General features: G+C 38.2%; 5 protein-coding genes across 11 annotated transcripts; all 5 read left to right on the forward strand.

The window, feature by feature from the left end:
- The first annotated feature begins 409 nt into the window (after positions 1 to 409).
- On the forward strand, positions 410 to 2,732 carry LOC111485222 (bark storage protein A). The gene is made up of 5 exons (XM_023132006.1): positions 410 to 673; positions 757 to 824; positions 917 to 1,072; positions 1,144 to 1,398; positions 2,282 to 2,732. Exons 1-5 carry the CDS (start codon positions 451 to 453, stop codon positions 2,615 to 2,617), a joined length of 1,038 nt encoding a protein of 345 aa, XP_022987774.1. The 5' UTR covers positions 410 to 450; the 3' UTR covers positions 2,618 to 2,732.
- An 878-nt stretch (positions 2,733 to 3,610) lies between these two features.
- On the forward strand, positions 3,611 to 8,978 carry LOC111485202. 6 transcript variants are annotated; one of them, XM_023131976.1, is made up of 4 exons: positions 3,768 to 3,895; positions 5,578 to 5,624; positions 7,183 to 7,480; positions 8,015 to 8,978. In XM_023131976.1, the coding sequence occupies exons 3-4, from the start codon at positions 7,191 to 7,193 to the stop codon at positions 8,730 to 8,732; spliced, it is 1,008 nt and encodes a 335-aa protein (XP_022987744.1). In that variant the 5' UTR covers positions 3,768 to 3,895; positions 5,578 to 5,624; positions 7,183 to 7,190; the 3' UTR covers positions 8,733 to 8,978. The 6 variants fall into 6 exon arrangements, with proteins under 6 accessions (XP_022987739.1, XP_022987742.1, XP_022987744.1 ...); XM_023131975.1 differs by having other exon boundaries at positions 3,839 to 3,955; XM_023131971.1 differs by lacking the exon at positions 5,578 to 5,624 and having other exon boundaries at positions 3,611 to 3,955.
- Positions 8,979 to 9,406: 428 nt separating this feature from the next.
- LOC111485148 (protein tesmin/TSO1-like CXC 5) lies at positions 9,407 to 15,624 on the forward strand. The gene is made up of 8 exons (XM_023131894.1): positions 9,407 to 10,443; positions 11,207 to 11,314; positions 12,097 to 12,274; positions 12,859 to 13,218; positions 13,527 to 13,627; positions 13,712 to 13,806; positions 14,336 to 14,740; positions 15,088 to 15,624. Exons 1-8 carry the CDS (start codon positions 10,157 to 10,159, stop codon positions 15,327 to 15,329), a joined length of 1,776 nt encoding a protein of 591 aa, XP_022987662.1. The 5' UTR covers positions 9,407 to 10,156; the 3' UTR covers positions 15,330 to 15,624.
- Positions 15,625 to 16,395: 771 nt separating this feature from the next.
- On the forward strand, positions 16,396 to 20,547 carry LOC111485115 (proteinaceous RNase P 1, chloroplastic/mitochondrial-like). Its single transcript, XM_023131838.1, has 7 exons — positions 16,396 to 18,185; positions 18,269 to 18,358; positions 18,435 to 18,616; positions 18,890 to 19,010; positions 19,151 to 19,219; positions 19,379 to 19,514; positions 20,060 to 20,547. Exons 1-7 carry the CDS (start codon positions 16,521 to 16,523, stop codon positions 20,284 to 20,286), a joined length of 2,490 nt encoding a protein of 829 aa, XP_022987606.1. The 5' UTR covers positions 16,396 to 16,520; the 3' UTR covers positions 20,287 to 20,547.
- Positions 20,420 to 23,298, forward strand: LOC111485247 (probable protein ABIL5). 2 transcript variants are annotated; one of them, XM_023132050.1, is made up of 10 exons: positions 20,420 to 20,524; positions 20,774 to 20,837; positions 20,923 to 21,017; positions 21,866 to 21,948; positions 22,030 to 22,177; positions 22,264 to 22,363; positions 22,463 to 22,499; positions 22,596 to 22,780; positions 22,908 to 22,978; positions 23,082 to 23,298. In XM_023132050.1, exons 1-10 carry the CDS (start codon positions 20,522 to 20,524, stop codon positions 23,172 to 23,174), a joined length of 879 nt encoding a protein of 292 aa, XP_022987818.1. In that variant the 5' UTR covers positions 20,420 to 20,521; the 3' UTR covers positions 23,175 to 23,298. The 2 variants fall into 2 exon arrangements, with proteins under 2 accessions (XP_022987818.1, XP_022987820.1); XM_023132052.1 differs by having other exon boundaries at positions 22,611 to 22,780.
- The last annotated feature ends 207 nt before the right edge of the window (positions 23,299 to 23,505 follow it).

The raw sequence follows: 23,505 nt of genomic DNA on the forward strand, positions 1-23,505 counted from the left end.
AATTTTTCAATTTAGATAAGCTTCAAATTAAATGTTTGCTTAATATCCCAAAAAGTTGCAAACGTCAATGCCCGCCTCCTTATCTTTGAATGACCCGTCGATATCTTACTCGCTTGGGTTGTAGCTGGCCTATATTGTCCTCTTTTGGCTTTTACTTTCGAGTTTCCCCGCATGATTTTTAAAACGTATATACTAGAGAGAGGTTTTTATACCGTGTTTCGTTCTCCTCTCCCACCGATGTGGATCTTGGACCACGTGTCGTAATTACATGCCATAATCAATGTGCTAATCCAATTACTATTCAACTTTGTAGGTGGCTTCCGAAGGCCTAATACTACATCAACCTTCTTGATTGACTTTGTAACGTATGTAAACAAACACCCCACGTCTCTTCCAATTATATATCAACAGGCTTTTGAAACAAACTCTGCTTGAGATTGGAGAGGAAACATGGAGAGTTCTATGATGTTGGTCGGTGTAGTTATAATGGTATTGGAGATCAGCCTCATGGCCCATGCAGCTGTTCCTGCCACTGTCTTGAAACAGATTGATATGGTAAACAAAAATGGCCCTTATTTGGGCATAGTGGTGCCTAATGCCTTTGAAATGAACCCTCTTCTTCAATCTCCAACCCTCGTGGTTGATCCCACTCTTCCACACTTGGATTTTTCAGGTCATCATATCTATGCTTTTGCTTTTGTGTAAGGAACAGATAACAGTCGATTTTCGAGTTCTGATTCGTTTTATGTTTTATAGGTCGACGGTTTCGATTCGGACATATAAGAGGCAAGAAGGTTATAGTTGTGATGACAGGACTAAGCATGGTATGTCGTAAAAAACGATTGTTTTGATATGTTTTAACTAATTAAATTATGCCGAGATCGGGATGGTGCATTGATCTTCCATCTATGAATAGCTTAATGCAGGAACAACTACAGAGTTGCTTCTAACTCTGTTTAAGGTAACGGGTGTGCTTCACTATGGAATAGCAGGAAATGCTGATCCTGAGCTTGAAATTGGAGATGTAACTATTCCTCAGTATTGGGCTCATACAGGCTTATGGAATTGGCAGGTAAACAAATAAATCCCTCCAAGGGAAGCACTCAAAATGGCGTTTTTCTAATCATTTCATGTTGTGAGCAGCGGTTTGGAGATGGACCAGAGGACGAACTTGCATTAGAATCCAATGGAGATTACACAAGAGAAATTGGGTTCTTGAAATTTTCCAACTTCAATACAGTTGAGACAAAGAATGAAACATCTGCAGACAACCTTTTAAACAATGTTTGGTACCAACCAGAAGAGATCTTCCCTGTGGATGGAACTCCTGAAATCAGACAGCGTGTCTTTTGGATTCCTGTGGACAGACGCTACTTTTCAGCAGCCAAGAAACTTGAGGTACCTGTCTGTAATACCCCACAACCTCCATAATAATTGAAACCATCATGTTCCAAGTCTGATTCTAGTGTAAGTTTGAAGTAATCAATTTGTAAAGCTGTTGTTTTCTTTAGACTTTCCGTTCTGGGCTTTTTTCCTCAAGGTTTTGAAACTCTGCTCGGGAGAAGTTGCATACTCTTATAAGGAATGTTTTGTTCCCCTCTCCAACCAATATCAGATCTCACAAACCATCCCTTGGGGCCTAGCGTCCTCGCTGGCACACCTCCCAGTAATTGGTGTGGAAACCTCTCCCTGATAAATGTATTTTAAAACCTTGAGGGGAAGCTCAGAAGAGAAAGCCTAGAGAAGACAATATCTACTAGTGCTTGACTTGAGCTGTTATAAATCATGTGCTAGCGTGAATGTTGAGCCTCCAAGGGAGTGGATTGTGAGATTCCACGGAGTAGGGAACGAAATATTTCTTATAAGAATGTGGAAACTTCTTCATAGCAGACACATTTTAAAACCGGGGCCAAAAATGACAATATTTGTAACCGGTGGACTTAGATTGTTACAAATGGTATATGAATCAGTCACCAGACGATGCGAGGCACTAGTCATAGTAGCGCTATACCCTCTCCATAGTAGACATATTTTATGACCTCGAGGGAAAACTCGAAAAGGAAAGTTCAAAAAGACAATATTTACTAGCGGTGGACTTGAGGACGGTTACACAAACCAACCAAGGTTGGTTGGCTTGCTATAAAAAGAGAGCAGGAGAGAACACAACACAACAGTTGGGCATGTTAAAGATTTGAAAGCTCTATCTCTCTGATTTGCACAATATATAGTATAAGGCCTCGTGAAAGTTTATAATTCGGTTCCTGTAACTTCATGACTACAGGGACTGAAGTTGGAAGGGTGTGTGAACTCAACAGCTTGCTTACCAAGAGCGCCTGTTGCAGTGAGAGTGCAAAGAGGGGTCACTGCCAATGTGTTTGTTGACAATAAATCTTACAGAGAGTTCCTGCATTCAACATTCAATGTGACCCCCATTGACATGGAATCTGCAGCTGTGGCACTCGTCTGTCTTCAACAAAAGATACCCTTCATTGCAATTCGATCACTGTCTGATTTGGCTGGTGGAGGCTCTGCTTTGTCCAATGAGGCTGCCGCCTTTGCTGGGCTAGCATCCCAGAACGCTGTCACTGCTCTCATTAAATTCATCACTTTAATGTGATAAAGCAGATAGATACTATCAGTTTCTTCAACAAACAATTATTAATAATGCAGTGTTGTGAACTTTTAGTATCCTGTTCTTTTTATCAATAATGATGTGATCTTTTTACTTAATTTTATTTCTTCAAATCCTATTGATATTGATTGGAAGTGAATCTTAAGGTCGCTAATTTAGGAAATGATCGTAAGTTTATAAGTAAAGAACACATCTCTTTTGGTAATGAGACTTTTTGAGAAGTTCAAAGCAAAACCACGAGAGCTTATGTTTAAGTGGATAATATCATATCATTGTGAAGACCCGTGATTCCTAACACTATTTTGAACTTTTGAGATTGTGGGTGTATTCCACTTTTATCAAAAAGATGAATTCTTCACGGGTTGTTAGCTTATTATTCTCACTGGTATCAATGGATGCCAGAACTTAGACGATTTAAATAGAGTATTGCTTCTCTCTGTGATGTTGCTCATGATCTTACATACATGTTTGCAGCAGGTGCATTGTGTATGACAGTTGTGTTGTGTAAATCGTGCTTGCGATCCGGATCGAGTTTGACATTGTTTTGTGCCTCTCATCTCGTTATGTAATAGTCTAAGTTTACCGCTAAGAGATGTTGTCCGATTTGGCTCGACAGGTATTGCAGTCTATTAAAAAGAGGTTCCACCCTGTATATTAAAATCAAGATAATTGGTAAAAATTATTAATACACTCGTTCCTTTATTTTAAAGAAAATATAATAAAATTATAATATAAAATTTGGGAGGAAAAAACATAAAATAATAAAACTAAAAAGGAAATAATTATAAACTAAAGGTTGATAATTTTTAGTCTGGTCAAATATTTTGAAGTAACATAATTGATTACCATAAATAATAATTACAAATTTCGTAAATTTGTAAATTAAACGGTGGGAAAATGTGTGATATTTATTTTGCCCGAAACGGTCAGCGGAAGCGGAAGGAGGCATACCCTTTTACGTAATTTCTCATGCTGAATTCCTCATAACTAGAATTTAGGGTTTATGAATTTACATTCCATCTTTTTCAACGATAATCGGCGTTCACACTTCAGACCGACCCGTTCGTCCCTGCACATCGTATCAGGCAGAAGAGTTAGGAAAACAAGGCGAAAGGATGGGTTCCAGGGGTAAAGACTCTACGACACACCATCAGCCGTTATTGAGCAGTCTTGTTGTCCGGCCTTCAAATAGTGACGGGGGTGGTGGCGGAGTCTGTGGAACCAGTGGCGGCCGTGTTGGTCGTGGAAGCGATTATGAGGCGGGTGAGGTTCCCCGTGACCCTCCACAATATTCTCGATTGGATCGATATTCAGATGATTTGGGTTCGTTATTATTCTACCGTACACCTTTGTTTTTGCTCGGTTTTCGAGCTATGATTGAATAAGTAGTTTCTGTGCTTAAATGTTTTTTTTTTTTCCTTCTAAAAAACTTGTCACCGTGTTGAAGTTAATTGCTTGGCGCCTTTAGTTAGGGTTTTTATGCATTATTTGGTGGAAAACTTATTTTCAATGACAGAAAGTAAATTACAATCCAATCCGTGTAAATGGAGATTATTAGATTGTTCATCGAGGCTAAAAGACGACTTAAAGCTTTAAAGGGAAAGTGATGTTTACTCCAAGATAATGTAGTCAGTCACTATTGCTTCAACAAAGCTATCCAAACCCTTACCTTTTGCAGTAGAGGTTCGCATGGTCCTTTCTAGCCTAAGTTTTCAATAAGGCGCTCCATTGATTCATAGCCACAGAATCACCTTCTCTTTTATGAAAGGATGGTCGCTGAGTCTTGATACCTTCAGAATTTATATGATATATCAATGTGCTTTCTCAGAAGTTGATGTAAAGATTACAGATGCATAAATGTGTATATAACCTGTAAATTTATGTCACTACATGTTTACAAGTTCCTTCCATTAGGTTCCTTGTCTCAAAATTATAGCCGTCCTTGTAAATTTTGTTTTAGCTAAATTCCAGTTTGCGAGTTCTGTCTCAATTGTGGGGGGATAATTTAGTTAACCGAAGTATGTTGTAGTTTCATGGGAGATGGAACCCTTAGATATGCTTCGAAAGAAAATAAAGAAAACCATCCTGGCTCTCTTTTCCTGGATGGATAATTGAAGAAATCTTAATAGTGTTACTCCTTAGGTTCCATGCACTCTATACTCTTGTTGGTCTTTTCTCATATTTTTAGTTAGACCTTATCAAAGAGCTTTGCCAAGATAATTGCAGTTTGACTCATCTGTATTATTATTATTCTCCCTGGTCCTTCTTGCTGCCTTACCACAGAGAACGGATATGAATGCCTGCATTTATAGACAAATATCCATCTGCCGTTGGTAAGAGAGGATGATTTTTTTTATGTCTTTCACCTAGAGGAATGCTATCTAAGATTTTTACTCAAAATGGTGGATTATTGGAATTAATGGGTTTCACCATTGATTCTGACCAATTTATGACGGCGTTTGGTGAGTTCAATAATCATGCATTATGTCTACCCTGCCATTAGAGACACAGTCGAGTGCCAATTCCACAGGAGGCCAGATTTTCATTTTCTTTTTTTGAAACTTGTTGGAGAGGATGTATTGGTTATTTGCAGAAGATATTTGAGTATTTTTCCTAGATCTCTAGCAAACTTTTTTATAAGCTTATATTCTCATCTTGTGCAAACTTAGTTTAATTTATTAGAAAATATCAAATTGTGTATGACGTTTTCTTTTGATTCATCAAATACTAGGATAGGATGCATTGATAACTAGGGTTTTGCAAATCCGTTTTTGGTTATCACTTTGATCTTATAGAAATGTTATGATGTTCCGGTAACAAATGAATTCCGTGGTCTCTTTGTTTCTTTTATTTTATCCCCATTTTCTTTTGCATGTCGAGAATGTCAATCTTCTTCCGCATGTCAAACTTTTTTTCTGGGAATAAAATTTTCTATTCTCTTACAGCTTTGTGTTGCCGCCTGCAAGAACTTAGATCTTGAGGAGGGCTTTGGGTAAGTGCAGGCTCAGTTCACGATCCTGGGAATTGCTCTTTTTTCCATGTTAAGACAATTTAATTTTGGGGTTAAAATTTGTGCAAGAAATTCTGGGTTGCTGAGTGGAGAGCTATCAATTCAACCGTTGTCATTTTGGGGAATTTATGGTATTGGGCTTGGTTGGAGTAAGATATGTTTGAATACTGATGATAATCAAATCATGGTGAGGTGAGGGTTTTCTCTTGAGAAATTGAAGGCGATCAAATAACAAGCTAAAGAAGTGTTGTTGGCCTGCCTGGTTGAGACTATTGGTATGAGCTCTAAATGAACTTAATGGTGCTTGACTTTGGCTCTCTCAACTTAAAGGTGGACTTTTTCACTGTCTATATTTCCATCCAAGGGGTGAGGATATTCTCATGGAACAGACATTGATTGGGTTGTATTGGTTGATTAAGGGCCATCTGGGTTATGTGTAGCAATTCTTGATCTATTTTTCAGATTCATTAAGGGTTGATTTGCAGGAAAACTTGGGATCTTCATATTTCATTTTGTACCTCATCCTACAATTAGGGCTTTGTTTCAATTAAGTATTTGGTAGTGTGAATTGGTATAGCAATGGCAGCCCAGTGGCCTACAATTGAATTAACTGCCTTCCTCTCCTCCTTTCAACTCTTACAAATCATGGTCAATGATTGAAGGTATCATTGGTCATTTCAACAGGATGTGGCTAGCCAACTAGACTCTACGGAAAATTGTTCTTGCAGTATGCATGGAAATCCATCGGTATGATTTGAAAAGCAGTAACGAACTTTTGTGACCATGCAAATAAGATTTGGAGTTGACTTCTTAAATAACAGAGGAGTAGGGTGGGTGCCATTGCTCAATCTGGATTTTGGATACTTTAATTTATGCGGGTTTTTTTATGACAGTTTGTTTCCTGAGCTTTTTGCTTTGGTCTTACTGATCCTCCCAGGTGTCATTCAACTGAAGAATTTTGTGTATTGGCATGGGTTGATTGTTCCTTTGTGATTGACTCTAGCTTGTATGTGTTGTTCATTTAAGATTGGGCTATTGGTGGACATCCTTTCTCATTGCCAGGACTTCGGTGCACTGAGTTTTTGCTTCTTCAAGACATGGTTTTGGGCGCATTGCTGGGTTTGTGGAAAATTGGAAATAGAATCTTTCTAGGCTATGGTGGTTCAAATTATAGATGGATGTGGGTTTTACATGTACTAACGCTGGACATGTGTTCATTGCAAGTAGCCATGGTTTTTCTATCTTATTTGCTTCTGTTAAAATTTCTCATGATGTGGGTGGTAACATATGGAACCTGCACGGGCAGTTAACATCAGAACTTTCTCTCTTCTCTGCATCTTTGCACATTCTTTTGCTCTGTTCTTAGAGAGGAGATGCCAACATTGAATGGCAATGGTTGTCAATTTCTTTGGGTTGGTCCTTTTGCAGTTGTATCAGAGAAAATCTTTGGAGATATATGGTTGTTGTACTTCGAGTAGTTTTCCTATGCAACCTGTTACTTTTCTTATATCTTATGAACCCACTCCCTTTTTTATTTCAGGATATAGAATGCATGCAGGTTCAGTTTCTCCCACACGTCGTCGGGATGATCATAGATATATTTCTGATTTTGATCATTCTAGTGGTCTCACACGGGGCCGTGAATTTGGTGGTGGGAGGGATCTTGGTAGGTATCGAGATACTTCGCCTCATTACAGTCGAAGAGTAAGTGGTGGCAGGCCATTTGGGAGAGGTTTTGATGGCCCTGGACATGCTCCTGGGCCATTTAGAGGGGAACGTAGTAAAAATAATCCAAATGTGCGTCCTAGGGATGGGGATTGGTATTGCTCAGATCCTTTGTAAGTACTAATCTAGCACCACAATTTGATGTATATATATAGCAATGGGATTTACTTCTGTTTTGTACAGATAAACCTTAGCTGATAACCATGCCATTACACCTTTTAGATATATTAATTAGAATTTTAACCGTTGCATGGAATAGGATCCTTTCTATTAATGTATTTTGGTTGGTTTAGTTTATTTTGTTATTATTTTTTAAACGTAACTCTGAGGTTGTTTTTCCTATAAGAATTCTGTCATGCATATTACTTTTATGGATTAAAAAAGAGAGCATATTTCTTTAACGGGTTTGGCTGTAGTGGTTGTATCGAATGAAACATGATTCATCAGAGAAGCTCGAATGTGTGTGCCAATCTTTTATGTGAAAGAATGATTTTGATGATCCGGTTTCTTCACCATTTCGCATGTTGTACTATACTCTAACGGAGATTTTATTTTATTTTAATGCATAGTTTACTGTACGTTCTTTCATTACATTGCTTCATGGTGCTATTCTTTTCTCAAACCAGTTGATTCTTATTCTTCATTAGATGTGACAACTTAAACTTTGCAAGACGAGAATTTTGTAACAACTGCAACAGACCCCGAACTGGAGCTGGTGGAAGTCCTCGAAGAGGAGGCTATGTTGGCCCACCATCCCTGCATTCTCCTCCTAGACGCTTTGCTGCCCACCCTATTGAACGTTCTCCTGGCAGGACTCTTAATGAATATAGGTCACCTCCCCGTGGTTGGGCCAGGGATGGTCCTAGGGAGATTGCAGCTGGTGGTCTGGCACCTCCGAGGTATGAAAGCAGGTATTCCGATCATCACCTGCGGAGAGATAGGGTTGATTATGTAGAAGACAGCTTCAGAGGAAGATCCAAGTTTGATAGGCTACCTCCTTCAGATTGGTCCCTTAGAGACAATGGAAGGGATGACTTCATCAACGAGAGGAAGGGATTTGAAAGAAGGCCACTATCACCAAAGGGATTTGAAAGAAGGCCACTATCACCAAAGGGATTTGAAAGAAGGCCACTATCACCACCACAACTGTCGTTGCTTCCTCAGCGGGGGCGATGGGCACGCGACGTGAGAGAAAGGAGCCGTTCCCCAATCAGAGGTCCAGTCAGATCACCATTGAGAGTCCCTCTTCGGTCTCCATTAAGTGGTGGCCTTCCACCAAAAGACTATCGTAGAGATGTTTATGTTGAAAGGGAGCGTGACGATAGGCGTGGCCTAGGACGAGATCGCGATGGAGGTCCATTTTAGTGTCAAAACTGGAAGCTTTTTGTGGCTTCCCATGTAAGTTTTGGTTAGAACAGCACCCTGTAATCTGTGTTTAGAGACGTGGAAAGAGAGAGAGAGAGAGGATGTTATGAAGAGCGTGGTTGATTTTTCCATACTGGTCCAGTATGGAAACTTGCTACTCGTGTGTTTCTTGTTTCTGATTATTTTATGCTGTAGTTGGCAACCAGCTGAAATAGTGAAGTAAATGGTTTAATATATTGTTCTTTTTCAATTGTCAGATCTGGGAAAGATAATAGATATTGTTGCTTGCTTCTCACGCAATTATTTTCATAGGTAAAATTTACAATTTGTAGATATCTTCTTGATCGCGCAATGTTAATTACTGCGTTTTTTTACTTGCAACAAACTATTAACCAAAGGTAAAATTTCCTTATTTACTTAAATAATAGGGATGGAATAACACGAAAACTTGCCAACTAAATTATAAACAGTGGTTTGTAAAATATTTGTTTAATCAATTTCCGATTTTAATCCTGACCGTTACTCTTGTGATACGATTTTTGATCCAGACCGTCCATTCACATTTGCTGTACGTGTAATCGAAAGTAGAGAATCTCGTCTTTGGCAGCTCGACGTAATGAGCTGAGCTCTCCCATTTTACCTCCAAATTTAGAATCCGAGTCGACTACTTGCGCGGCTACCGCCAAATTTATTTCTTCCTTTTTATTTATTTATTTATTTACATTTCCAGTAACGGAATCTTAATTCAATTTTCTTTCCTTTTTGGCCAGATCTTTCAATCAAGTCTCTACACGTGTCCCTTGATCTTCCCTCTGTACACGTGTGGTTCAGCTAGTGGAAGACCCATCGCCAGTGTGTTAATTTCGCCCACATGGGAAAATATCTGGACTTTCGTGATCCGACGGCTATTGCGTGGAGTTTTCTTCGCTCTATGAATTTGCAGCGTTGGATTAGCTGGTTTATCATTTGCCGTCTGATCGAATTAAGTGGATGAATCTCACCGTTGAATATTTGGAAAAAAATTGAAATTCAAAATCTCGAGAGGGAGAGAAACGAACAACGTAAGCCTTCTTGCTCGTCTTCTTGTTCTGTCTATCCGTACTGTATACAAATCATTATTGCATAGCCCTAGGCGGGTCTCCTTTAGTTTACCTTCTCTTTGGCTATCTTCGAGTATCGAAATTCTTGTGATTTTAGGTAATAGAAGCCAGCTTTGGCGTCTAAGTTTTTTCAGTTTCGAAATTGCGCGTTTTTGTGCATGATCTTTACTGCCGTTGTTGGACTGGGATTCGCGCCGGAAATTAGGAAGGTTGGGTTGATTTTCTCGAGTTTGAATTGTTGGTTTTGAATATGCGGATTGAGGAAGTTTTGGAAAGGATTTGAAAATTGGTTGTTAGAGGTTTGATACTTGAAATTCAAATTTAATGGGTGAAGTAGGGAATCGGGAGACGGATAATTTACCCCCGCCAAATGCTCAAACTAATAGTGCGGAAGTCGTTTCATCTGATGTTCCTGCTAAGAAACTAGCTAGGCAGCTGAATTTTACGGGGCTTGGTGGTGCAGTCTTGCCAGACCACCCTCATTTTCATTCTCAGCCTCGGTCTCAATCAGACTCACAGGGCCTGATGGTGGTGCAGAGTCAGTCGCAGCCAAAGTCCCCACAACATTTGATGGTTTCGCCCATTGGAACACAAGCGCCTCATCCTGTGAGGTCTGCTTGAGATTTCTTGCTTTCTTTGACGAATTCTGTGAGCTTTGTGAAGTATTTATCTTTTTCTTTCTGTTGGGGAAGGGCGGGTGAGATTTCGCAAAATTGTTTCCATTTTAATCAGAGATCTATATTAATAAATAAATTAGCTCGGAGTGTGATATTTATCCAATTGTGTCGTATCGAGATTACTTCATTTATTTCTAACTTATTTCATTTAACTTCTGGTCTTCTGTTGTGTCATTTACTCGAAAGTTCTTGCCCCATTTCCTCCTGAGTTAGAAAGTTTGTTCATTTTTGTTTGGGGGTTAGATTTTGTGCTTTTTGTCAGTGGGTTCTTTAGGCGTTGCTTAGTTTCATATCGTCGATTTTAACTATGTATTTGGCATCTTAGTTTCGTAGTTTTTGTCTCATTTGATAGGTTAGGCAAAGATCTTCAATAAATCTATTATCTCTCATTTAAAAGAAATCTCTTTCTGTAAATTTTCCTTCATTTTTTTTTTTTCCTTTTCTGATTAGGATGGATTTTAACACTGTTTCCCCTGTACTATATTCTAGCTGCGACCTTGTCTTTAATGTGGATCAAGACGTCTAACCTCTATTGCCAAGGCGACTTCAGTTTGAGTGTGTTCTTGAAGTTTATCAGTAGCAAAGTTGAATTCAGTGCCTGCTCATGTTTTTTTTAAGTGCTTCTAAGAACGTTTGACAACTTGGGATAACTTTATAATTGACGTGTGACTCGGTTTTTATTTACTCTTTTGGCCAGAAAGCCAGATTCTCCGAAGTCAAGATCGAGGTCTAATGTTGAAACAAAAGATGCTACTCCAAAGAAACAAAAACAGTGCAACTGCAAACACTCACGCTGCTTAAAGCTGTAAGAACATGATCTATATGCTTTTACAAAGTTGGTTACCCCATAGGGATCCCTTTTAAACCAATTTGTTAATTCTGTGCTAATGTAGCATATCTACAACACATCCAATGCCTTAGTACAGTTATTCTGATCAGTCGTTCTGTAACATTTATTAATAGTTTCTGGATTTTGATTTCTCTTTGGTACTCCTATAATTGCTTTATTGTTTTTGCTAACCATGGTCGACCTCTTGTTGAAATGTTGGAAGTACTGCAGCAGTCAAATATTCTAGTGGCTTTTTGGATAATAGTGAGGTGTATGTTATTTATGGAGTTGCGGTAATATTTATAGCAATATTTCGTTTTACCCCCGTTGCAGTTCAATCTATGGCCATTTATTCCGTAATTGAATTGAATAAGGACCAGTGGAGATCAATTAGCATTTTGCAGTTTGAATGAATTGGATCTAATATTAATTCATATGACGTTTAGCCAGCAGGAAGAATAGCTTTTCTGAATGTATGTCAATAAATTTTTAATAATATTGATAACTTCGATTTTGATATGGCCACTGGTAGCATTACTCTACTATATAGAGTCTGCTCTACATCCTCCTGCAAAATACCATAAGTAGCAGATCAAAATTATCTCGAAATGTCCTCTTAATAAATAGTTAGAGAATATAAGTAAAATAACCTAATAATGTGGATTTTTGTATCTTTTTACATTATGAACTTTAGTATTAATATGGGTAGTTTGTTGCCTTCAAATTTTCGTCATAGCTGAAACAAAATTAATCAACAGGTATTGCGAGTGCTTTGCATCTGGAATATACTGTGATGGTTGCAATTGCACAAATTGCTATAACAATGTGGAGAATGAAGCTTTCAGGAGAGAAGCAGTTGAAACTACTTTAGAACGTAATCCAAATGCATTCCGACCAAAAATTGCTAGCAGCCCACATGGAACACGAGAGATCAGGGTACGTGTGTTGGTTTGAATCCAAGTGTAATGGACACTTTACATCATGGTTTTTATATATATATATCCATGAAACTGAATGAGGAATATTAGGTATTTAGTTAATTTTAGTCACTTTAGAAATTCATTTGAGAAACTTCTTTCCTTTCTGTGCAATTAATTAGAAAATAGCAGTATACCATCTGAGTGGCGTCACATTAATTTCTAGAGAAGATGTTACTCTGTTGTCTTGATTCATTTGAGGAATTAAACAATGTTCTGGTTCTGGAGATGATCGGATATTTAGTTGAATTTAGAGCTATCAATAGTGGTTCCAAGCTCTTCGTGAATGTTCAGTCGATGTTATGTCTACCTTTTTTGCATCTTATTTTAAGAACAATTTCAGAGAAAGCATGTTACGTTTTGTGAGGGCCCAGTATTGGCTTCTGACATTTTTCTTCATTGAATTTGAATCTCTTTATTCTTCTTATCATTTTTCACTTGGCATATGCAAACGATGTTTGATGTGTTATCATCACTGCTATTCAATAAAGAAATTGTTCGTGTTTTATTTACAACGAGATGAACTATTTTGAGCATATGTAGGATGAGGTTGGAGAGGTGGTAATGCTGGGAAAGCACAACAAAGGATGCCATTGCAAGAAATCAGGTTGCTTAAAGAAGTATTGTGAGTGTTTTCAGGCCAATATTCTCTGCTCTGAAAACTGTAAGTGCATGGACTGCAAGAATTTTGAAGGCAGTGAAGAGAGACAAGCTCTTTTCCATGGTGATCATGTCAGCAACATGGCTTATATTCAGCAGGCAGCAAATGCGGCAATAACTGGAGCTATTGGATCGTCTGGTTATGCTTACCTTCCCACTTCAAAGAAAAGAAAAGTCCCAGAGCTATGCTTTGCCTCTGTAGGGAAGGATCCCCCCCTCAACAGCATTCCAGAATTTCATCAGGTAGTATCTTCAGAATATGAAATTTGATTTCTGATAGAAACGTTCTTTCCTTAGTGTGCTGACATCTTAATGTGGAAAACTGTTAGCTTGTTCATTGAGACTGGAAGACATAAAAATGAACTTTTTGCGTTCTAATAATAATAAATTACTTTTTGTATTGGAGCTCAGCTATAGTCTGTTCTTAATGCAGTCGGAAGCTCTTATTTTCTTCGTAATAAAGCTGTATGCATCTGTATGCATCTGTATGTTATAATTTATGAGTCAGGGCTCGCGATCAAGGTACTAACATCATTCTTTGTGTTTATCAGGTGAATAATTTAATGTCTTCAGGCACGTCTACATCATCTCCCCTCCCAGTTGCTCATGCTGGCAGCCCTGCAGCACCGGGGACTTCAAAATTTTCATTCAGGTATCAGTTGAATGGTTTCTGGAATTTGTAGTAATGCAGTCAACCAGCTTGCTTATTGAACTAAACGTGTACCATTTTTTTAAGGTCCCTATTAGCTGACCTCGTCCAGCCACACGACTTGAAGGAGCTTTGCTCAGTTTTAGTGGTGTTGTCAAGTGAAGTTGCCAAGAACATAGCAGGTAATGCGTTTTCAAAATTTGCATGTAATGCGTTTCTACTCATCTTGTCATTCTGGCCTGAGAGAATGTATGCCTCTAGGACTGGGGCCATGAGGTCTGGGTATCGCAGCATTTCTTTAGAAAATATCTGCTTTAAGAATATAACTGCAGAAAAGGAATTTACCTTGGACCTCGTTAATTAGATTTTGAAGGTTAAAAAAATAAAGCACGGGAATGGCTTCCCAGCAGCAGCATGAACAAACAGTGTAATTTGCCTCTCTTTTTCAGAAAACACCGAAATTGATTAATCTTTATTCCTCTTGGGGTGTTGTGTTAGATGATAATATGTCTCTTTGAGAATCGGACTACGCTGAAATAGGAGAAAAAGGTGGCTAGTAAGGAAAAACTCTATGCTGGTTACGATTTTGACAGTTTATCTTGCTCTATTGCTGGTTTATTTTTTAGTAATTAGTATGCTTCCGGAGCCTTAATGAACTAACATTAATTGCACTCTATAAATAACATGAAAATTCTTTATATGTCTGTCCAGAAAAAAGAATTGCTGAGGAGCAGATAAATGATCCACTACAGATTTCCCGTGTTTCATCAGCTGGAGATGGTTCACAGCATGAGAAGGCAGATGAGAAAGCTGTCGATGGTGGGTGTGGAAGTTTAAACCAAAGTGAGAGGCTTGTACATGATAATCATTCAGATAGTTCAGATATGACAAAATCAAGGCCAATGTCCCCAGGAACCTTAGCTTTAATGTGTGACGAACGAGATACAATGTTCATGGGAGCTGCTCCAGCTGATCGTTTGGCAGGGCATGGTTGCAACACATCATCGCATGTGCCTGATAAGTCTGTGTCAGAAGTCTACATAGAGCAGGAACGGATCGTGTTGACAAAGTTTCGAGATTGTCTTAATAAACTCATCACTCTTGGAGAGATTAAGGGTAATCTTGTGTCTTGATGCTTGATAAACTTATTATATAACTGTGTAAAAGGCCAGAAAATCAGAGGAATTATTGAACCATATCTGCGGTAACATTTAACATTTAAAGCAACTACTTGTTTCTTGAAGAATTAACCTAGCATACTACTGAATCTGCCTGAAAATCAAAAAGCTTATCTTTCAATCTTTTGTGATAGATTTTTAAACATAGCCTGATATGACCACTCTTACTCTAGCTAGTTTCTCATTTGATGTTCCAATAGAGTGCAAATAGTCCTTTTGGTTTATGTTCATATCATGCCTTTCCCATAAGTGAACTAACTATGGTCTTGAATATGGACATTGCAGAAACAAACTTCACGTCTAGAAGCGAAGAGAAGAACGAAAATCAAAGCAACAATTTCACAACAAATAGCAGATGTGAACAGGGAACTATCGACAATGGGGTCATAAAAAATGTCGCTCTCTCGGCACCCATAATACCGCAAGTCGGTAACTCAGCTGGTCGCCCTAGTAATGATCTGCTACCCAGAATTCTACCCCTTCCTGAAAATGGGAAGAGTAAACCAGAAGTTGACAGAGAAGTGTAGAAAAACCCCAAGAAAGTAACTGGCCTGTTGTTCCATCTGTGTAGTTACAGTCCATTGTTCATTCAGGTTTGCTTCCTGAAACTGGTCTGTTCAAGTTTGCTGTGGTGATCTCATTTCAATATGTATTATTCGTTTTTATAGTTTCATCAGAATTTGAGGCCAATTTTGTGTCCCAATCGTAGATAGAGATCTTGTAATTGCTAATCATTGTAAGAGATAGATACAAAGAGCAATAATCCATCCCATTTGATGACCAATGAAATAAAATATTAACATCATTATGCATTTTTATTCATTATAGGCTCTGCTTTTATATTGAAATATTCTGTAATTGTCACTCTGAAAAATAGCTTGGCAAGGATCAAAGTGAGTTTGGATTGACGCTTATAGAGTTATTTATTTATACACTTACTTGAATGGAAAAGTTTCACCAAATGGTTCGAACGAAAAGGTTAAAAGATCGTTGGTATTAATTTGCTGTTGATTTTTATTTCTTGTCGACCTTGGGTCGATTCGTCGTCCATCCTAAGATGTAGAGGTTTTGGATCGTTCTTGCCATAATATTTGTCCCTTTTCTCTCTAACAACAATGTCACCTTTATTGTTTGTAAAACTATCAACAAGGCTAACAAGGTTGGCTATGATTAATTTTATTGTACTAATGAGTGTCGTTCTGTTCGTTACCAGATGTTTTCGATAATCCCTCGACATTTTAATTAAGCTTAAACTTCCCTCGTTGCCTTCAATGACCTTCATTGTTGTAGCTGAATCCTCATCACACTTGTTGTTGCTCGTAATGACACCAAAGTCAGAAGAAGATAATGGTTCGTTTATTTTTGTATAGGTCCTACTTTTGAGAATCGGGTTAAAAAAACTACAAAATTTACGAGCTTCTAATTTGAATTACTAAATTAAAAAAAATATTATACGATCATTAAATTAAAATAATATGAAATATACTAGGAAGATTAAAAAAGTTTATGAATGGGTAGGATATTTTTAAAATTGAAAAAAGAAATTTTAATAAGAGAGTGTAATCTAACTACTTTTGATCTAGATTATTATATGCCACGCAGAACACACTTTCTCTCTCATTGCGCGGGGAAATTATTGATGACACGATTAACTTATCATCGTCCTGGAATTTGGAACCATATCAGCATCACTGTTATGGTGCTTCAGACGCCCACAAATGGCGTCCTCTTTCTTAATGGTTGTACAGCACGCCCACTCTTTCTCCTCCAACTCTCTCTGTAAGTTCTCACTTCTCGCCCTTTGTTTACCGCGTTTTCCCACTTTCTCTACTCCCAAACACACACTTTGTTTACTTAGAGTTGGAGAGGGAGTTGTAGGAGGACTTTCAACCACTACCACAGACCGTAGACTTTCCAATTCCATGATTCAGAAGCTAAACAAAAATGGGTCTCGTCATTTAGGGAATGGAAATGAAATACTCGTTAAGAAATGTGCGGAAGACCTTGTTTATTTAGAGGTGGAGGAGAGAGATGGGAAACGGCTTGAGAGGGATAAAAACGCTAAGAATAGGAATAGCTCCGGCTCTGCTAATGGAATGAAAATGGGTGCTGGGGTTTCTTTCCTTAAGTCTAGAAGTGACAGTGGTTCCACAAAAGTTTCTAGGGGCGCAGGGGATGGTAGGAAGATTAAGGACAAGAGCAAGCGAAATCAGGTATTAGAGGAGAAGGGGAAATTTTCTGAAGAGAGTAACGATATCCCTTTTAGAGAAAAGTTGGATATGTGCTCAAAGACGGGGGATATTGCGGGCGCTATTGAATTGTATGAATGGGCTCAAAGGGAAGGAATTAAGCTGGAGCAATATCATTATGCTGTGATTTTGAATCTTTGTTCCTCAGTGGCTTTGGGTGTAATCCAGCCCGCAAAAAGTGGTAGAGATAATCGAACTTCAACTTCACTAACTTCATCTAATATGGGTTCTTTCGAAAATCCCATTAAACTGGATGAACAACATTCCTCCAAGATTAGTTCTGTTTCAAAGAGTGGAAGTTATGAAAGGACAGAATCGAATGCCAAAAATGATAGAAGTAAAGAGAATATAGTTCATACAAATGGATCTATGGTGTCCAAAGCTCGGATTATTGATGAGAAGAGCTATTCAAATATTTTGGTAGATGAGGATTTTAAAAAATATGCTCTCGAGAAGGGATTCGAGATCTATGAGAAAATGTGTGCAGAAAAGATCCCAATGAATGAAGCAACCTTGACATCTGTGGCCCGAATGGCAATGTCCATGGGCGATGGTGATATTGCTTTTGATATGGTGAAGAAGATGAAGCCATTAGGAATTAATCCTAGATTGCGGTCTTATGGGCCTGCCCTTTCTGCTTTCTGCAATAATGGGGAAATAGATAAAGCATTTGAAGTTGAGAAGCACATGTTGGAGCATGGTGTGTATCCAGAAGAGCCTGAGTTGGCAGCACTTCTAAAAGTTAGTATAAACGCGAGTGACGCTGAGAAGGTGTATTATTTATTGGATAAACTGAGAACAAGTGTAAGACAAGTCTCACCCTCTACAGCAGATCTTATCAGTACCTGGTTCAAGAGCAAAGTTGCTACAAGAGTGGGGAAAGTAAAATTGGATAGAACAAAAATAAAGGAAGCAATAGAAAATTGTGGTGGAGGTTGGCATGGATTGGGATGGTTGGGAAGGGGAAAGTGGAGTGTATCATCTACAAATGTTGGAAAGGATGGTTTGTGTACATCCTGTGGGGAAAAATTAGCAACAATTGATCTCGACCCTATTGAAACTGAGAATTTTGCTAAATCTGTTGCAGCTATAGCCACACAAAGAGAGAAAAACTCAAACTTTCAGAAATTTCAAGTATGATAAGCCATTTGTGTATTGTTATTCATAATCTCTACATTCTAAACGTTATGTTGAAGGGTTTTTCTTTCCCCTTGTAGGAATGGCTTGAATATTATGGACCATTTGAAGCAGTGATTGATGCTGCTAATGTAGGCCTATTTAGCCAAAGAAGATTCACACCATCTAAAGTAAGTTATCAGCACACTGTTGTACTAACTGTTCTTTTGGTTCTTGTGGAGTCTCATTTCAAGCTCATTGCTTTAGGTCAATTTAATTGCCAACGGGATACGGCCGATGCTTCCTTCAAAGAAGCGGCCTCTGATTGTATTGCACAACAGGCGAATTACTGGACGTAAGATGGATGAACCAGTAAATAAAGCATTGGTTGAGAAGTGGAAAAATGCTGATGCACTGTATGCAACGCCCACTGGATCAAATGATGATTGGTGAGAAATAATTCATCTTCATATTTAACTTCATAGTTTGGGTTAGAAATCACGACTCTCCACAATGATATGATATTGTCCACTTTGGGCATAACCTCTCATGGTTTTGCTTTTAGTTTCTCTATTTCTTACTTATAAATCTATGATCATTCCCTTAATTAGCCAACGTAGGACTCTCTCCCAACCATCCTCAACGGTTCGATGGATAACATGTGAAACTTCTTGTTTTATTGATGTTTATATGAAGCATTTTGTAACTGACTTATTCTTCAGGTACTGGTTGTATGCAGCAATCAAATTCAATTGCCTAATTGTGACGAATGATGAGATGAGAGATCATACGTTCCAACTTCTTGGAAATGATTTCTTCCGTCGATGGAAAGAAAGGCATCAAGTGAGTAAAGCTCCTCCAAAGAGAACTCTTTCAGTAAATGAATGGGATACAGAATTGTTTTCTAATTTTACAAAAAATCAATGGCACAAGTTGTTTTAAATGATTGGTGATACAGATGTGTTCTTGGTTTCTTATGACAGGTGCACTTTAGTTTCTCCGCTACTGGTCCAGTGTTTCACATGCCTTCACCTTGTTCTGTCGTAATCCAGGTCAACCTATATTACATTGAAAACACACAAACATGTCTGTGTGTGACTAGGAAGTAGGAACAGAAGAAATGTGTTGGCTTGTCTCTTATTGCATGACTTTCGTCACAAGCTCAAGAATAAATATTTAATGATATATTTCATGGTAAAATTTGTTAACAGGAATCAGAGAATGGCCATTGGCATGTGCCCCTTGCCTCTGAGCATGGTTATGAAGAAGATAGAAAATGGCTATGTATTACAAGAGGGAATTCACAAGCACGCATGATGAGGCCAGAGTCTCCCCTCAAAGTTGAAGGTACGTAATAATTCCTTCACCCAGTAGTTCCTCATTGGAATACATTTAGCTGGTTACTCAAGCTCTCTCTATATCTCTTCAGTGTGAACATGTTACCGTGTGTTGTCTTTGAAGTCATGGTTCAATATCGGCTTTTACATAAAATATGACAAGTCTTCATCAAATACTTTGGGATCAAAGCCGCTGTCACATAGATTAATTGGGTGTTTGAGCATATCTCAACTAGTTTACTCATACGTTGTACCCACTGTTGGCTGATATTGTCTGTTTTAGCTGTTACGTATAATCGTTAGCCTCATAGTTATAAGACGCGTCGAAATTTTTTTCACACCCTTATAAGGGATGTTTCGTTTCCCTCTCTGACCGACGTGAGGTCTCACATTCACCCCCTTAGACGCCCAATATCACGGCGACAATCGCCGTTTCAAGCATGACTGTGACACCAAGCATCCCCGCTGGCCCTCGATTTAATTTTGTGCCTGACCATTATTTCTAATTATATGTATACCTCTGTATAATCTGATCTGCTCGTTATCATTGAACAGAACCAGAACCGCAGCCTCTTCTTCTGAGCAAAGGAAATTTGGGAGCTCTGGCCGACGTCGAAATCAAGAAACAACCCTCAAGCCAAGTCAGAAATTCTTCACGTGAAAATTACAGAAGTCTCGAACAAATATTTTCTGCAACTATGTTCTTGAACAAATGCAACTTACTATCAGAAATAGAAGCCGCAGAGAAGCTTGGAGGCTGCACTATAGACTTCCAAATATGAAAGGAAAAAAAATAGGATTTCTTCCATTGTTGTCCACTATACCAATTTTTCCTTTTCCTTTTCCATTTCCAATCTCAATGCTGTAACTATAACTCGGATATTCTTCATCTAACATATCAATGAGTAGTGAAAAGAAAGGGGAAATGGTTGATCATAAGAAAAGTGGTCACGAGAATGCAAGTTTCAAAATTTTGGCATTCAGCAACGAAACCCATTCATGGAATAGCTTCTTGCAATGGTAAAAGTTGTACCCTTTATGGATATTCGTGTAAAGAGGCTTTCAGCTGTTATTTACAAAAAAGAGAAAAAGGGTCGTGACGGTGTCAATCAGCTATAAGATACAAATAGAAGTCACGGGCTGAAACAATTCTGTCACTCTTTCTTTGTTTTTGATTCAGACTGTTGTCAAATTCTTTTCCTTCAATCGTTTTCCAACTTTATCTGATATTGCTGTTGTTGTTTTTTTTTTATTTTAATATCATTCCAGGTTCGATTTGAAACTATGAGTCACGGGCCTACAGTCATTGTCTTTCTCCGTTTAGAGACAAAAGGCACCATCTCTTCCACTTTTTTTTCGAAGATAAATAGGCATCCAGTGCGCTTTTACAGCCGTTTTAACTTTTCAAATCTGTTCAGGCACGGTGAAGAGAATGCTGAGCTCTATATCTTCTAGTGGTTTGAATGCAGAAGCGGAGGCTGAGGAAGCTACTTGCTTTCAGAATTCTCTCCTGGTACGCCTTGCTCCTTCACTCTTTAATCTCATCTTTTTGCTAGAAAACAAAAATGCTTAGGCTTTTTCATTTTGGAACAAATTCAAAATCTCTGCAGAAAGAATACTAAGGAAGGGTATAATATGCTTGACTTTACTGCGTATTTTTTGGGAACAGATTCGAACTTTCTGCCGGAAAAGAAAAAAGAAATGGCGATAAAATGAATGAACTTTACTGGGGTTTCTTTTTCTGAAACAGATTCAAACTCTCTGCAGATTTTCTGGGGTTATTTCCTTTTCTGCATTGGAATAAAGTCGAACACTCTGCAGAAAAATAACTAAAAGAATAGGCTAAGCTCAGTTTGTATTATATTGGTTGAGCTCTAAGGTAGTGGAGCAAAACTTAAAAGCATTTATGCACTTAATTAATTAGAATAGTTATCAGAACAGGCTCTTCAACATACATTGATATATATAACTATTAGATTGACCTACACCATTGTGTGGTAATTTATATATCATGTGGTGTGAGATCCCACGTTGGTTGGAGAGTGGAACGAAACATTCTTTTCAAGAGTGTGAAAACCTCTCTCTAGTAGAAACACTTTAAAAACTTTGAGGAAAAGCTCAGCACAAAGAGGACAATAAATGCTCGCAGTGTGCTAGCGATGATGATGAGCCTCGAAAAGGGAGGATTGAGGATTTCACATCGATTGGAGAGAGAAAAAGAAAGCTTTCTTTATAAATATGTGAACCTTTTTCTAGTAGACGCGTTTTAAAAACTTTGAAAGAAAGTCCAAAGAAGGTTACATCACACCTCCAACACTAACATCATTTTTTTATTTTATTTTATAATCATTCGAGTTTCAGGAACTAAAAGGATTGCGTTCCCAGCTTCATCAAGCGGCAGACTACTGTGAGACAACGTTCCTGAAAACGAATGAGAAGAATGAGTGAGTCTCTTCTATTGACTTGGGTAAAAGCACTCCTGTTACATACATTATGCCGAAAATGATACCAGCTTTCAACTGCAGAGTGGTGGAAAACACAAAGGAGTACTTATGCAGGGCCATGGTAGCTGTGGTAGACCATCTTGGAAGTGTCACTTCCAATTTAGAGACCTGCATTTCTCAAACCAACGCCTTCAATGACGTCGAGCTTCGATTGAACTGCTTAAACCAAGTACGTTTTCTCTGATTCATTATTACAACACTCATCCACACGTACCCACTTCCATGTTTCATGAAAAAACCTTTGCTTTTCGGCAGAGGCTCCTCTCCTGCAAACAATATGCTCAAAAGCTTGAACTATCCCGACTACGCTGGAGCGAAATCCTACCCAGATATCATCCCCGCTATGTCTCTCCCGGTGAGCTTCTCGTTTTTCATCTCATTTAACCAATAACAACAATCTAAAGGCCATTCTTTTCAATGATTTCTTTCCATGATCCTGCTGTTCCTGTTCCAGTTAGTAACAGTGCTGAACCATTAAATCGAAGTTCAAGGTGCACCCTCTTTTTTCCCCCTCTCAATGATCATCACGCGTGCATATATACATACATATATATATATAGCTTTTGTGTCTGATGGCTTGATTACAGTATCAACCAGTGCAGAGAGTTGAAAGATCATCCGTTAGCAAAGGGTAACATTTTTACAGAGAAGCCAACGCCGGTTCTATTGTACAAATTCTACACTTATAATCTATCTCCTCCTAAAAACTTGAGTCATGGATTCCCCTCAAAGAAAGATGAGAAGGAGAAAACATTAGATACACTTCAAAAAGGTGAAGATTCAATTCTCAGCGTTAAAAGTTCCATCATGATAAGAACATCGTTTGATTCATTCACTCGATCAAGACATGAACTTACAGGACTAAATGATATTCTTCTGTTTTCCATGGCTTTTTACAGCAATATTACCAGCTGATGATCATGGGCTTTCAGTGCGATCAAAAGCTCCAAATCCTACGTTTTATTTCCAGGTACATACCCATGGTGATATCGAATGAATCTGCTTTAAAGCTTTTGAAAACTTTCCCATTTGAGTTATGTTCAATTGCTTTGGTTTTGCGTTTGGATTTGCAGGCTTCTCATCAGAAACGTGGACGCCATAGAAAATCAAAACTTGGGAGTGACATATTATCCCTCCTTAAGCGAACTAAACAAATAGCTTCATAAAAAGATCATCTCTGAGAATGCTTTGTAATAATTCCTTCTGCATCAATGCATATCCTTGGTTCACTATATAATATTAGCACAAGATCCAACACGTCGAATGAGTATATATATAAAGCTTGATCTCGATAAGCTCTCCAATCTTTCAACAAAGGCACAGCTTGATGATAATTTTATTTTAGCTTTTGGTGTTTATAAACTAAGCTTATAATGTCTTTGAAAATTTAACTAATAATTTTTTAAACAAAGAAATTAAAATTAAATGGTGATATTAAAAGGAGTTTATGATAATGTACTTGTTGTTTGAATGTCATTAAGTAAAAATATTTGAGTA

This window comes from Cucurbita maxima, unplaced genomic scaffold (genome assembly GCF_002738345.1).
Source record: "Cucurbita maxima cultivar Rimu unplaced genomic scaffold, Cmax_1.0 Cma_Scf00010, whole genome shotgun sequence".
In the NCBI taxonomy this organism is placed as follows: domain Eukaryota; kingdom Viridiplantae; phylum Streptophyta; class Magnoliopsida; order Cucurbitales; family Cucurbitaceae; genus Cucurbita; species Cucurbita maxima.